The 15,693-nt window shown below is 45.8% G+C and overlaps 1 protein-coding gene across 2 annotated transcripts in view; it reads right to left on the bottom strand.

Annotated features, from left to right (window-relative positions):
- Positions 1 to 15,149, bottom strand: part of DLGAP5 (DLG associated protein 5) — a 39,785-nt gene extending 24,636 nt beyond the window's left edge. For both annotated transcript variants that reach the window (XM_090034233.1, XM_090034232.1), the window contains exons 1-5: positions 15,017 to 15,149; positions 9,118 to 9,378; positions 5,947 to 6,155; positions 2,824 to 2,910; positions 1,113 to 1,212 (exon numbers count right to left, since the gene is read on the bottom strand). In XM_090034233.1, the coding sequence (XP_089890359.1) occupies positions 1,113 to 1,212; positions 2,824 to 2,910; positions 5,947 to 6,155; positions 9,118 to 9,355 (634 nt within the window). In that variant the 5' untranslated portion in view covers positions 9,356 to 9,378; positions 15,017 to 15,149. The remainder of the gene's footprint in view (positions 1 to 1,112; positions 1,213 to 2,823; positions 2,911 to 5,946; positions 6,156 to 9,117; positions 9,379 to 15,016) is intronic.
- Positions 15,150 to 15,693: the final 544 nt, after the last annotated feature.

Below are 15,693 nucleotides of genomic sequence, written 5' to 3' on the forward strand. Positions count from 1 at the left end.
CACAGCAGTAGATGGAGCAAGGAGCTGAAAACAGAGCAGCAGATCCAGCAGGGAGTAGAACCAAATCACTCATATGCTGCCCTAATAACCTTTCAGAAAAGGATTAAACTGACTGCGAGAACCTTGCAACCCTCTACAGCCTCTGTAGTCTTACTATAAGTCTGTGTTTCTACATCCATATATTCCAGGAACAATTTCTTTGTTTGTGTAATTTGGTAAAACATATCTGCTCATGATCTAAATTTGAGCACCTGCGATAAAAAAAAACAAAAACAACCTTCTTTGCACTGAATAGACTTGGATTTATTAGAAAATTTCCCTAAATATCTGGAGACATGAGGAGGATGGAAGACGCATGGTACACAGAATCAGTCACTTCCAGATCTTCCAGTTTAATTAAAAAGCCATGAAGGCAAAATGTGGCACACGTGATAGAGCACTAAGCAATGGAGCCATGACACAGAACAAAAATTAAGTTCTGGAGACATCAATGCAGGCAGCAAACTACTGACAGAATATCAAAGGAAAAGGTAGTCCCTTGCTGACTAGATAAGAGAAGTTTCTACCTTAACAAATGATCAAAAAAAGAAATGATCGAGGAAGTGTATGGGATGCTGGAGTGTTTTGCACAAGTTCAGAAAACTGTTGGAGTCTGACAGGAACTACTCTACTGTTTGCAGTTAAAAGCTGACCTTGAAACCTGGGGACAGCATAGGTACCAAAAGTATACTGGGGAATTTGCTTATACAAGTAAACTCAAATATTAAAATATCAAGGATTTTGGGAATAGCTAATTAGTGGGAAGCTAGTGTCCATCATTATTATTAGAGAACAAACTTTTTACATAGCTTCAACAAAAATATTTACTTAAATAATTCTAATAGAACGATTTGAACATCTGCCACAATGTGTTATGAAGCATTCCACTTGCTTGTGAATCACACTGTGAAATTGTACACTTCATTTTCTTTGCTCAAGGGGAAAGCAAGAGAATGGAAAGTAGACTGAAATTTCAGTTTTATGGTTAGGAGCAAATTAAGCAATCCATTTCCCAGCACCGTGGACTTTAAACAGAACAGTTCCTCTCGCTTGGAACCATTCTACATTCATACCTTTTTTCCCTTTTTCAGTCACTTTGTCTGCAGACGCCTGTCTACGTCCAGTTTGGGCAGAGTGAATGCTATGCCCATTGGTAGCACGGTCAGCACAGATCTACAAAGACAGTTTGAGTTTTGTGAATCTTCAGCATCCTAAGAATGAGTTAATCTAGTTACTTTCCTTATGTCCTGAGCAGGTTAATTTGTTCTGTCTGCAAAGCTCTGATGTCTTGAGGCAGGTGATCAGAACTGAGTGATATGAAGGCGTTGAAGAAGGGAGATTATGTTAACTGAAATCTCACTTTTGATGCTTCTATTAAATGTACATTATATTTCTAGTAACCTACTAGTGAAATCAGTTTAGGAAACTGGATTTTTAAAGCTTGCTTGGAAAATGGGTAAAAATTTTCCATTCAAACTTTATACACATATTTTAGAAGACAGTTTTCAGAAAACATTTACTGTATTTACTCACACCCAAGATGAAGTTCTTTCCCCCAATCAACATGGAAAAGGTTGGGGGAGGAAGCCTAGTCTTAGAGACTTTTGAATAACAGTCCAGGGTTGGTTCAGCCAGAATTAAGCCACAACCTACCCCGGGCCAGGAGGTAGCTCGTGCAACAGAGCAGTGGCCACACAGTGGGGGAAGCACAAGGGAGACTAAACAGAGGTAGGGAATTGGGTGGGGAGAGAAACAGGCAAGGGGAGGCAAGCAGCAAGGGGAACAGGCACAAGCACAGGGTGAGGAAGTGGGCAGAGATAGGCAACAGAGAGCACATGGTTAGGGGAGGCAGAAGGGCACCAGAAGGGTCAGTAGCAGGAGGGACAGGCATAGGCATGAGGGGTAAAGGGTGGTTTGGAGGTAGAGGGACAAGTAGCAAGGGGGGGACAAAGCACCAGCGAGGAGAGGAAAAGTGATGTGGGGAGCAGGCACATTCATGTGGGGCCAAGGGGGCATGCAGGGGAGGCAGTCTGACCCATTGCTCTCCAGTACTGCTTTATGGGGACAAATTTTAAGAAAACCGTTCGATAATTAGATTCTATGCATGGAAAATTATAACAAATTTATAATACTCCATGTATAGAATCTAATTATTAGGGGGTCATTTTAAATTCTACGTCATCTTGGATTCAGGTAAATACCACATGAAAAGGATAGCACAGTAAAAATCATGATTAGTGAGTCTTCAGATAACTCTGTCTCACCCAAATCAAATGTATTTGAGCTATACTATTACCTCTCTCAAAGGCTGCATCAAATTAACTGCTTTTTACGCAAGTAACGCCAAAATGGTACAATATTCAATTAAACTAGCAATTACGGTTGACATATTTCAGTCTTGACGGGGTGTTTAAGGACAAGGAATTTAAGACAATGCACCATGTATTTTTACTAGGATATATTAGGCTAGACATTTTCAGACTTCTGCCATAGCAAAAAACAGACTTTGGGTTCTCTCCTGAACTACCTGTCCTTTTGCTTGCAATCACAAATGGGTATATGGAAAGACAATACTAGTAAACCATTTTTGCAGTGCAATTTATCAGCCAGAAACATGAAGTGCAATGCAACTCCTAAAAGCACAAGCAAGTGTCCTGGGCTAGTTTATCTACTTCTCATCAGTATAGCTAGTTTATAATAGATAGAATATTTAACTTGGGTCTAGTATTTAACATGAAGCTACACAAAGGACAAAAGTAAAAGACAAAAATACAGAATACACACCGTGAAAGGCTGAGATCTTGTTGATGTTTGTTCTGCTTGGCTCTTTGCCTTTGATCTTGTAATGCGTGTGGAGGAAGCAGGAGCCAACTAAAAACATCCCCAAAGAAATGTTAACATATTCCTTTTCCCTCCTATTATAACAATGTCAGAAGAAAGTACTGTGAAAAAAGGTTGACATTTATCTGCACTTGAAAGTGAATTGGATTAAAGTAATTGCACTTTACTCCTGGCTTCCAGGTGTATTGAGCTGAAGAGGAACTAGGTAATATTATTCCACAGCAAGTGTCTGAAAATGGAGCCATTCCACTCATTAGTAGCTCCATGTGTAGACAAACCCTAAGCCTGTGAACAGACATCACATTTGTCCCAGGACAGGCTTTTATCTGGGTTCATACAGACATACATATACATTATCCTACTTCAAGTCCTTTTGAAGTATTCCAGACAAAATGTACTAACACTTTTTCCTGGGACATCTGGTTGTATATCCATACAGTTATTTTTAGTTATTTTAGGGAGAAGTCTGTCAGACTGCATGTCCACCAGCAACCCATTGGCAAAGGAATAGAAATGCAGCCCAATACATTTAAATAGGAAAGGCCAATACATTTAAATAGCTACACCACTGCTGTTTTGATCTAGGGCAGGGGTGGGCAATTATTTGGGCTGGAGGGCTGTTTACTGAGTTTTTGTGAGATGTTGAGGGCTGTGCACATGCACACTCTCACATGAGCTCCTATGCAGCTGGGCCAGAGCAGCAGCAGCAGGAGCCCGCCTGGGGCTATAGTGTCTTACCATTCTATCCGGCCCTCGGGTCCCCTAAAAAATTTAGAAAATTAATATCTATCCATCTTTGGTTCCTGTCAAAAATGACAAAAAGGAGGGGCAGTAGGACCCAGGGGAAGCCTGCCATTCTCCCACAACAGCAGGGCCCACCCAGCCCCACCCCCCAGCCAGAAGCCCCAGGAGGGGCTTCTAGGCTGGGACCATGTGGCTGCATGTCATTGGAAACTCAGGTAAGGGGGGAGGGCAAGGGAGGGCCCCAGGCAGAGAAGGAGCCCCAGGAAAAGCAGCCCCCACTCCATGGCCGGCACTCTCTGCTGCAGCCACTCACAGCACACACGGGGCTGTCCTGAGCAGGCACAGGCACCCCCAGCACTCAGCACCAGCTTGTAATCCACCACCGCAGCCAGTCTGGGCTCTGCACCAGCTCCAGGCTCACCCCTCGGGGCTGCGCCATGGCAGCTGCAGCTCCCCCGCAGCGTTTGCTGCTGCTGCCTGCCCAGAGCTTGCATGCTGGGCAGCACAGAGGCAGCAGTGGCAAAACACTGCCCTGTGCAGCAAGCGGGGGGGCTGCAGCTGCTTCCACCATGCACAACCCCAGTGGGTGAGCCCAGAGCTGGTGCAGGGCCCAGGCTGGCAGCAGGGGCAGGTTACAAGAGGGTACTGAATGCGGGGAAAAGCAGCCCGTCCCCCACTCCATGGCCAGCGTCCCGCGCTGCAGCCACTCGCAGCCTACCTGGGGCTGCCTGTGCCTGCTCCGGACAGCCTCGCAAAGGCTGCAAGTGGCTGCAGCAGGGAGTGCCAAGCACGGGGCGGTGGAGGGGCCACTTTTCCCTGCACTCAGCACCAGCTCCTTCCCTGCCGGGGAGCAGGGAGTCGGGGCTTTACACTTCCCCCAGCCTGTAACACAGGCTGGGCGGCACTGGGAGTGAACAGGTGCACAGGGCCCACACCAGTGTCCCAGGGCCAGCACTGGCGGGGCCCAGAGCAGAGCAGCAGGAGTACAGGGTCCTGGCTGGCAGGGGCTCTACGGAGCCAGGCCAGCTCCCTCCTCTCCCTGCTGGTGGAGCCCAGCCTGGCTCCATAGACCCCTGCCAGCCTGTGCCCCACTCTGGGCCCCACCGGTGCTGGCCCTGAGACATTGGTCCCAAGATGGTGACCAGGGGGACAGGACACCTGTCAAGGGGCAGGGCTACCCATGTGGCCCTCGACAGCTCACCAAAACTGGGTAAGCGGCCCTCCATGCAAAATAATAGCCCCCCTGGTCTCTCTTCCTCCCTGCCCCCTGCCCCCCATGCTTCCAGCCTGGCTGACACCAGCAGGCAGGAACCAACGGGCTGAGACCCACCGTCGGGGGAGAATCCCCCCAGCTTTTGGACCCCCCACTGTGCAGCTGGAGGGATCAGTCCCATGTCAGCGTATGTCTGTTTTGTCCCCCCCCGCGGTGCTGGGCAGGCAAGGCCAAGTTCCTATGTTGGCACCGGAGGTGGGGGGAGGCGGAACACAATGATACTGGGCAGAAGCAGCCCCACCTGCCTGCCAGCATCCATCTCCCAGGCTGCCGTGTGGTGCTAGGCGAGCAGCTGGGCAGCGCTGCTTCCACCCAGCATTCCCTGCTGTGCCAGCAGAGGCCAGAGTGGGAGCTGCCACCCACCAGCCTGCTAATTGAATCTATCCATGGGTGGGCAGCAGCTCCAGCTCCAGCATGGGCCAAATAGAATCAATTAGCAGACCAGATATGGCCCCGCAAGCCATATTGTGCCTACCACTGATCTAGGCTCAGTCCCTGGTACATTCAGTCCAGGGTCAAATAAAATGTCTGTTTTACAAGTTAAGTGTTTTACCTTGATATCCTAGTTCAGGGGTGCTCAACACTGGCCCAGATCCAACACTGTATCACCCAATTTACAAAGCTCTCAAGTCTGAAGATTTGGCAGGGGGGTAGCCATGGTACCACTCCCCAGCTGTCAAATTTCTGGACCTGTAGGGAGGCCTGCAGGCCAGACAGTAGGATCTTCTCATCTGCTATATCAGGCATGTGGGGCAGAAGCAGCGTGTGAGCAGAAGCTGCACAAGACCCAATGCTGGCATGGGGATGACTCTGGCCCATAGATCAGCCCCTCACCCCTTTTCCAGCATGCAGGTTTAAAAGTTCAAGCATCAATGTCCAAGTTTCTTCCCTTTTAAAAGCAGCCCAAACTCACTGGTATTATATCAATGATGGATGGAGCTCAACCTTTCTAGATAAAAGTTGATATTAATCTTCATTAAAGATAAATGCATAAAGCATTATTTAACAGACCCAGCCCAAGACAGGCACCAATATCACTATTTTATTACCTTCTCCTTTGGCTTGACTGTCACTGCATTCTGTGATATAGATGGAAGAAAACCAGGTGCAGCAGGTTTGTAAAGTCCAACTTTAAATGCACCCTTTTTAGCTTTCTCTCTCTGCTCCTTTAGTTTTCGAAGTTCTTTTTCTTCTTTATAGCGTTGGAGCATTTCCTTGCGCTCATTTACACTTTTGATAGCTACATTTGTAGCTTGTTCTATGACAAAATAAAAGCATATATTTAACCAGGTATGAAAAGACATTGTTCCACTTCAATTTAATTACTGCAAAATGAGGTGACTAGATTACCAGTGTTCCCTGATTTATTATAGAAACCACTGACAAATATTTAGAATTCTCCTGTGAAGAGACAAGAGGATGATACTGAGGAGCAGACTTATTTACCTAGACGTTATGCTTGCATTAAGGATTTCAGCTAAATGCTTTCCTGTATGAAGCTCCACAAGTTTAATTGGCCTAGAGCAACTGCATGTGAAATCTTATATTAGTTTTGGCTTGTTATATCAATTTACCTGGTAAAAAACAGATCACTGCTTTGGTTAAACCAGTATAAAACAAATCACTTTAGTTAAATCAGTGTAATTATATTTAGGCAGGCATAATAACCTAAACAAGGGCCAAGCATTAATAGAAATTGAAACTTGGGTACGGTTCAGTAGTGTTAGGCAACCATTAATCCTCTGGATCGCAGTGTACACATTATAGATCTAGTCAGGTGCCTAATGAATCCACTTGTATGGTGTTCTGCAACCATCATACCAAGACCTTTGACATGTACACCTAGGCAAGAGTATGGAGAGGAGCCTACCCAAGATCTACCATCCCCATCTACCACTGAGACAGAATCCAAAGGCCAGATCAAGTCCAGACGTTCAGTGCTTCGATGGCTGTAGCTTCTCCCAGAGGAAAAAATAAGAACCGCTGGCAACTGCCTAAGCAAGGGCACATTTCTGTCAGGGGGATGTCCCTTAGCCTTTCTCCAACCAAAGAGTACCCAACAAGGCAGTGGAGCCTACAGTTTCAAGGCGCCCTATACTCACCTTACTCTGGAGGTTGCACCACTGTGGCATTTTATAGGAACTATACCCGACCACAAGTAGCCCCACCATGTTGCCACTAGGCCCTCCAATAAGATGCAGTTTACCATCATGCCCAGGTATGTTCAGGGAACAGGAACAATATCTACACTCTTCAGAGCTCAAATTACAAACTGAAGGAAAATAAAAGGAGCCAAAATCTGAAATGCTTTTCAATTGAAGGGGACAAATAATCAGATTAATAATTTTATTTTAACTATTAATCTAAATCGTAACGATTTATAAGATGCACATTTGGAAAAAAAATATCTATCTGAAAAGTTTGTCCCTATTACAGTTAGAAGCATCACTTAATATTACAATAATTAAATTATACCCCCCTTTGGTGAGGCCACAGCTGGAGTACTGCGTCCAGTTTTGGGCTCCACAAAAAGGATGTGGAGAAGCTTGAGAGAGTCCAGAGAAGAGCCACGCGCATGATCAGAGGTCAGGAAAAGAGACCTTACGATGACAGGCTGATAGCCATGGGGCTCTTTAGCCTGGAAAAGTGCAGGCTCAGGGGTGATCTGATGGCCACCTATGCGTTTATCAGGGGTGACCACCAGGATCTGGGGGAACGTTTGTTCACCAGAACGCCCCAAGGGATGACGAGGTCAACTGCAAGACCATTTCAGGCTGGACATAAGGAAGAACTTCTTTACTGTCTGAGCCCCGAAGGTCTGGAACAGCCTGCCATCAGAGGTGGTTCAAGCACCTACACTGAACACCTTCAAGAGCAAATTGGATGCTTATCTTGCTGGGATCTTATGACCCCAGCTGACTTCCTGCCCTTTGGGCATGGGAGCTGGACTCGATGATCTTCCAAGGTCTCTTCCAGCCCTAATGTCTATGAAATCTATTAAATTAATTACAATGGTGATATATTTGACAACACTATCATGCTCAATATTGTCTCTATGTTCAAAATTCCTCTTTCCTCCAAAAAAGGTTAAGAAGTTGAAAGCAGAAAGTCATTTAAATGTCGACAGAGAAGCAAGGTTTGTTTAATAATATCTGTCAGACCAACTATAAAGGAAAAATGTCAGAGAAGCTTTGGGGTATGAACTGTGCCAAAAGTGGCCTGAGGAAGACACTGAGGTTACAAAAGCTTTTGTAACTTATCTCCCAACTATATTGCTGGTCCAATAAAAAAATATTACTAAATAAACCTTGCTTCTCACAAATTCCCTAAACTATAACGGCTACAATATAACTTCAACCCTACCTGAATTTTAAAAGCATCATTAAAAAATTAAATCTTCTATTAAAAGACTATCTACTTTTCACAAAACTGACTATTACATTAGGTGGTAAAGGTTATGCATTCAGCATGTTAAGTATTGCTCATTGCTTTGGAATCAAGAATAAATGTGTTCCTTAAGCCACAAAGGCATAGCAGAATTGCAGAGCTAGAGACAACCCTTGGTACCTGTAGGTTCTGGGTTTTGGTTTGTTTTGTTTTTTTTGAGAGAGAATGGAAATAAAAAAAAGATGCTATGTACAATCAGCATTCCCCCTTTAGTAGATAAGGCAGCATTGCCTAGTCTTGAATAAAGAGCTATCCTTCTTTCCAGCAGGAAAATATCATCAGGGAGAGAGCATTGGAGAAATTATGGTCAAATTGTATATTACAGTTCCACTTTTATAGTCAAATGATTACTATATAGTACAAGAGAACACATATGCACTCAATTTATAAGTTATAAATAGCAGTAGCAAGTGTTACAGGTGAGAAACAATTAATATTTATTTATTTAAACACATCACATTTTATAAGCTGCTTAACAATGGAACTTAATAAAAAGCTAAGCCATAAGTACATTAAATCCAAAGCAGAGTAAAGAACTGAAGCATCCTCATTGTAATGGGAAGGCGTAGATAAATATACACTAGTCTTCTTGCTATTAATTTGGTTCATGACAGTTTACTAGAACTAGTAGCCAGGGGACTTAAATCTTTGGCATTTTCCAATTCATAATGCTGAACTTGTTAAATTCCTTTGACTGCAGTGCATTCAGGCCTGCTTATTAAAGCAACTGAAAATCATTTTAACAGTAAGGTATGCTACAAGCTTTTACTCACTTTGTTTAACCTGGTTTTCCTGACACGACACTTCTTGTGTCTCATCCAGCTGAGGAAGCCCCCTTGCCTTTGATGATTGGACATTGACATCTGCCAATCCAAACTGCCGGCTCTTTTCAAAGAGCTTGTGTCTGTTTTCCTTTTGAATCAGTGACTTCCTGCGTGCAGATTTTGTTCTAAGATTTTCTGTGCTCAGATCCTTTCTGTATCGATTGGCAAACTGGGTTGTAGCAGCCATCTTCTCCAGCCAAGATAAAATTTCTACAGAATTAGGGAACAAAAAATAGGCAAGTGCTGTTTTTATTATTTTTATTTCAAAAAGCTCTGACATAACAGTAAAAGCTTCAGCATTCTTCCTCATTTCTGAAAGTTATCAGACAAATCATTACACATGACAGTCTCAATAAAGGCTCTTCAGAGTATCTGTATGCAGCAGACACTAAGGATAGCTTTCAGCCAGTGATCCCTAGGTCTTGTGTGGCATTATGCCAGTAAAGCAGGCTTTTGCCACTGGACTGGCTATCTTCTGTAGGTGGTGCTCAAGGCAAACAAGCCTGTTCCACGACTATTAAAGTAAATTAAAACTCCAAGGAAATTACTTTAAAGCTATAGTATCACAGAACTTGGATTGCAATCTTTTGGAGACATGCAATTTTTCTGTCCAATGTTACAGTGCCCCAGCATAACGCTATGGTACCAACTCGAAACACTACTAGGTATTTGCAGTGCACTAATTACATTTACAGTAGTATTCTTCTATCAAAAATACAAGGCTACTTAGAAAATGATCCTCTCCCTACTTTGTGAATTTTGTATTCCAGAGTCAACAGTGCTCCACTGGGTGATTGAGACCTGTTCCTAACAGCCATATATGTAGCTTCTACGCTTTATGCTCCATTGAAGCAACCTCAAACTTGTTTAGGGCATCCCCCTACCTGGAGCTCAGAACTGCTACTCTGTTCTCAACTGTATTGATCTGGCCTTTACCTTCAGTTATGTCCTTCGCAAAATGTTGTCCTCCATTGGTAATTGAATGAAAAGTTCATTCAGTTTAAACTGAAGGATAGAATAAAAATAGCTCTGTAACTAAGATTCACAGTTTCAAGACAGCAAACTCTGAGCAAATAGGGGACCTAGTTAGTCAAGTCAACTGAAACAAGGAGCTCATAAACTTGAACAAATAAGATGCAAAAACGTAAATCCCAAACACTTTTGACTACCTGAAACCTATATTCCAAGCACAGTGAAAATCCTGTAGGGGAAGACCTGAGATCAAACAGGAAGAGAAGTGAGAACTGCCAATGAGATGGTGTCAGGGCCCTGATCAGGCATGCCTGGTTGAGCACCTGGGTAGTCACACCTGCCCCTAATCCCTGGCTGATGCGACTGCCCCAGGTCCCTGCAACTGAACTGCCTGCTGAGAGCACCACTCACCCCTTATAAGCGTACCTACAACCCCACTTCTGCCAAGCCTCATGTTTGCTGCTGTCTGGTTCTCCTGGCTCCTGACTCATCTTTGGCTTTCTCTGACCCTAATCTTGGATCTCCCCTGAACTTCAGTGATAGCCCTGATCTCTCTGGTTTCCCCAGCATCCTGATTTGGCTTGGCTTCCTTGAACCTGACCTCAAGATCTTCCTTGGGACTCAGCACCAGTCCTCAGACTACATATCTTGGATCTCCCCGCTTGACTCCAGTAACCTGTGCCCGCACCCTGTAGACCCCCAGATTACTCCTGGAGGCAGCCAGGCCACCGGTAGGCCAATCTCCGGGCTGAACCCCCACAGATGGCTAAGAGGAGTATGGACAGGGATAAAAACTTAGGTGGAAACAAAAGTCACAGCTTAATTGTACAAGAAGAATATTCTGAAAGAACTAGCACCTAACATAAGTCTGGTAGGAAAGACCACCAGTAAAACTATCAAAACAGGATGATAGCACGATTGAAAATAGCAGATGATGTTTTCCTATTTCATTTCTTTAGAATATTCCTAGGTTATTTGCAAAGGTAACTAATGTAAATAGAATAGATCAATGGTACAAAACAGTGTCACTTAGACATGCTGAGAATAATCATACCCGACTCTTAGACAGTCAACACTAAGAATTCATAAATCCAGTTCACTGCCTAAGCTCCCCATACAGTAAATAGGGATGAGTTAGTCACCTAAGAAAAAGGAATTCTAGCCACCCAGTAGTTAGGGATTTAGGAGCCAAAACTCCAGTCCTCACTAAGGCCCCTACATTATCCCTGTGCATACAGATAACTGTCTCACTTTTTTAAAACACAAGAGAAGGCAACAGTGCCAGTGATAGTGCCCACATTTTATGAACAGTCTTACAGTTAGACCCCTGAGCCAAGAAAAGGGACATGCAGGTACACTGTCCTCTCCAGCTTAAAGGGCTCAAACTCATCTCCCATGTCCCAGGAGAGTACCGTAACCACCTTCTAAAGGATCAGCTGGGTTGGAAGCAGTCCTCCAACAAACATCTTTTGTACAATGATAACAACAGTCACTTCTTTCAGGGAAAGATTATACAGCCTTGCATTAAAGAATCACAGGGTTTGAAGGGTCATCCAAGTACAAGCTCCCACACAAATGCATCCTAACCCATCCTGGACCAAGGATGACCCACCCAACCTCCTCTTGAAAATGTCCAAGGAAGAAAAGTCCCAAATTCCACTGTCCCACTCTTCTTAGAGTTGAGAAGGTGTTTTCTTTCTTCTTTTTTCAAGCTTAAATCCAAACCTGCTTTGTTTTAGTTTAGACCCATTACTTCATGCCCTGCCTTCTGCAGTAAGGAAGAATAGTAGTTCTCCCTCTTCTTTATAGCAGCCTTTTAAATAATTTAAAACTGCCGTTGTGTCCCTCCCTTCATCTCCATTTCACCTAATTAAACCTACCTAATTTTCTCAACCTTTCCTTGTACAGTTTCTACTCTAACCCCTTTACAACCTCCACTGCTCGCCTCTGGATCCTCTCAGTTCTATGAAGAATGTGGAGCGCAAAACTGTAAGCAGTGCTCCAGCTGAGGCCTAAGCAGCGCCACGCAGGTGAAACTATCACCTTTCATGTCTTGTATACAATACTCCTGGCAATACAGCCCAAAACAGCATTTGCTTTCTCCCGACTGCATCACATTGCTAACTTATGTTGAGACTGTGATCCACCAAAACTCACAGATCCTTCTCAGCAATGCTCCTGCCTAACCAATTAGCTCTCATTCCATATTTTTGCATTTAGTTCTTCCCTAGGTAAGGCCTTACACTGGTCTGTGCTGAACTCGTCACCCTGTGCATAATTCTTCAATTTATGGAGAGTCCTCTGAATTCCACTACAATTCTACTCCCCCAGTGTGTTTGCAGCCCTTCTCAGTATCTTCTCGCCTGCAAACTTCATGCAGAAGCTCTGTATTCCTGCATGTAAGTCATTAGTAAAAATGTTAACACTGGATCCAGTGGCTCCCCACCTGAAATCTTCTGCCACTTGGACCTCGATCCACAAAGTTACGTTCTACTTGTGTTATTCAACCAATTACATATTCACACAACAGTAATTTTATCTAGTCCACATTTCTACTGTAGATGAGAATGAATGCCAAGTGAGACCATATCAAGTCTTACTAATGCCCACTGCACTCCCTTGATCCACTGACCTGGTTTCTCTAATCAGAGTTTCAAGTTGGTTTGGCAAGGTTCACAAATCCATGCTGGCTGCTACTGATTGCACCTTCCTCTCCCAAGTGCTTACCTGCTGACAGTCCTATAGTTTGCTCTAGTACCTTCCCAGATGTTAACCTCAGGTTGACCAGTCTATAATTCTCCAGGTCTTCCTTTTTAGTTAGCTCTTCTCCCATTCCCTGGGACTTCACCTGTCATGCATGACTTCACAGGTAGTATTATCAGTAGCTCTGACATTTCAGCACCCCAAGATGAATTTTGTCAGGTCATACTAGCTTAAATTCCTTCAAATTGGTCAAGAGAGCTTTTATACCTCTGCTTTTCTCATGAACAGCAGCCTTTCCTCTTCTTTGTTTATATTAAATTGTTAGCAGTCTGGTCACAGCTTATTTTTTTGAGATAGACTCAGTAGTCACTGAACAGCTCTGCCTTCTTCACATCCTTTATTAGCTGCTCACTATTGAGCAGTAGATCCAGTTTCCCAAGTATTTCCTTTCTATATAAAATATTTTGAGAATACCTTTTTGTTGTCAGTCACATCCCTTGCCAGATTAGATAGATACATAGAGAGATAGATTTTTTTTCACCTTTGTATTCTTGATCTTCCTATTCCTTGGTATACATCCTTAGTGACTCTCCTTTCCTTCCACAGACTGTAAAGTTCCCTTCTCATTTTGAGGCAAGGATTGTTTGGGATAGTTTTTATTGGACCAATTATGGTTGGAAGAGCTGTTGGAAAAGCTTTGGGGGCATTAATTGGCCTCCCTCAGATCTAAGAAAGAGGATGACACGGGCTGAGCTAACTAGGAGACAGAACAGTCTGTGTTAACACAAACAGTCTGCTTAGAGAGATGGAGGAGGACTGTGAACAAAAGGTCAGGAGAAGGGGCAAGATGGTAACCAGCAGAAGAGACCATCAAGAAAGGAGAGGACAGTTATAACCTGCAGAGCGCAGGGAGATCAACAACAACATTTGTTAGGTTGTAGTGAGCCACACTCAGGATACAAGAGGCAAAGATGTCTTAAGGAAATAGCTTTGATTGGACCAACTGTATAGTAGGAGCTTTCCAACACAAGATGTGCTTCCTTCATCAGGTCTCTTGTATGCAAAAGCTGGCCTAACTGTACTGCACAGCTAGTCCAATCAAAGAATAAAAAAACCAAAGTAACTAACAGTGCGCACAAGATAAAATAAACTCTGATCACCTGGGACAGTGGTTTTCAACCTTTTTTTATTTGCTGACCCCAAAAATGGAGGTGCAGACCCCTTTGAAGCATAAGTGTATTCATATACTTCTGACTGATCATAGTCATCTTTTGTGGACCCCGTAGATTAGGGGTAGGCAGCCCCCAGCACAGGTGCCAGAGCTTGGCAAATGAAGGCATTTTGCTTAGCACACTCGCTTCAGGGCGGACAGTGGGGAATAAGCTGGGGCTGCGCCCGCACAACAAGGATCAGGCCTCTCGCAGCTCCCCCACCATCCTCCCCTGGCACATCAACATCTTACAAATCGAGGCTGCAGGGGTTGTTGACACTGCCCAAAAACATTGCCAACCCTTGCCTTGGACACAGTCAAGGGGTCTGCAGACCACAGGCTGAAAGCTACTGCCCTTGGACATCCCTCCCTCCCCTGTCCTGCCCAAGCCATCGTGGCCCCCGCACCCTCCTCCTGCTGCCACCTGGGGCACAAGCTGGCTCCTAAACCTGCGTGCCTTATTCCCAGTTCCTTCTTCAGAGCTCGTCTCCATGGAACTGGGGGCTGCTCGCAATGAAGTAGACTGGCGCTAGTCAGCATTTCATCCAAAAAACTATGTTTGCTAATGAGAAAGTAACAGCACATCACACATCAAATATGCAGGCCTGAAACAGGAGCCGGGATGAGGGGGAAAAACCCACTTCCAGAGACTGGCAACAAGGAGCCACTTCAGCCTCAGGGGTCAGGCTGCGGGGGGGCAGGGGGGAGGCCCTGGCCACTTTGGCCTCCAAAGGAGCCGAGGGAGGGGCACAGACGGGCTGGCCTCAGGGGCAGGAAACAGAGCAGAGCGGAGCCACCTCTGGGACAGCCCCGACCCCCTGCCAGGGGCAGTCCCATATACTGCCCCTCTACACCTCCCCGCCTTTCCTCCCCCCCTCCCTTCCCCCACTCCTCCCCCTCCCCCTCTTACTTTCCCCTCCGCGTCCGCTCCCCCTTCACACCGCGCGCCCGCCCCGCGCTCACCCGCAGCGGCCAGAGCCCCCGAAAACCCCACAGCCGCCGGCTCCGCCTCGCTTTCAAATCTCCCCCGAAACCGCGCATTGGCCGAGCCAACCCGGCTCCGCGGCCGCTCATTGGCCCGCGGGGAGCGGGTTGGGCCCGCTCATTGGGCGCCCAGCCCTCCCCGCCCTTCCTATCGACTCCTGACAAGGCGCCTCCCCGCGCTCTCATTGGTCGCCCGCCGCCTCCGTAACGGAACAGCGGGCGCATGACGACCGCGGGGGCAGCGCTGTGATTGGTCGGCCGTGGGTTCCGTGGTCCTCGCCCGCGGATCGCCCTGGGGGACCGGGGGGGCGTCTTTCTTTGACCCCTCGTGGGGGCGGCTGTCCGCCCTTGGGTTGGGCCACTCCTTTGTTACTCGGTTCCCGTCTGTGAAATGGGCGTAAGGAGTTTTGCCATTTGTAATCTGTACCCATTGTGTCAGTCGCGGGTCGAGGCACCTCCCGGGTGCCCCAGAACAAGGGTAGGAAGGGGACTGGCCTCACAGAGTGTTAGGACCCGTTCTGTGCCACCTGTACAATGGGTATAAGGAGCGTCGTCACTTGGTACGTGAAGTGCAGTATCTACGGTTTCAGTCGGAGGTCAGCATCCCGCTCCCAAGTGCCAGGGAACAAGGGGAGGAAGGGGACCGGCCTCACAAA

Source organism: Crocodylus siamensis, chromosome 2 (genome assembly GCF_052110815.1).
Source record: "Crocodylus siamensis isolate JL-2025a chromosome 2, ASM5211081v1, whole genome shotgun sequence".
NCBI lineage: Eukaryota > Metazoa > Chordata > Crocodylia > Crocodylidae > Crocodylus > Crocodylus siamensis.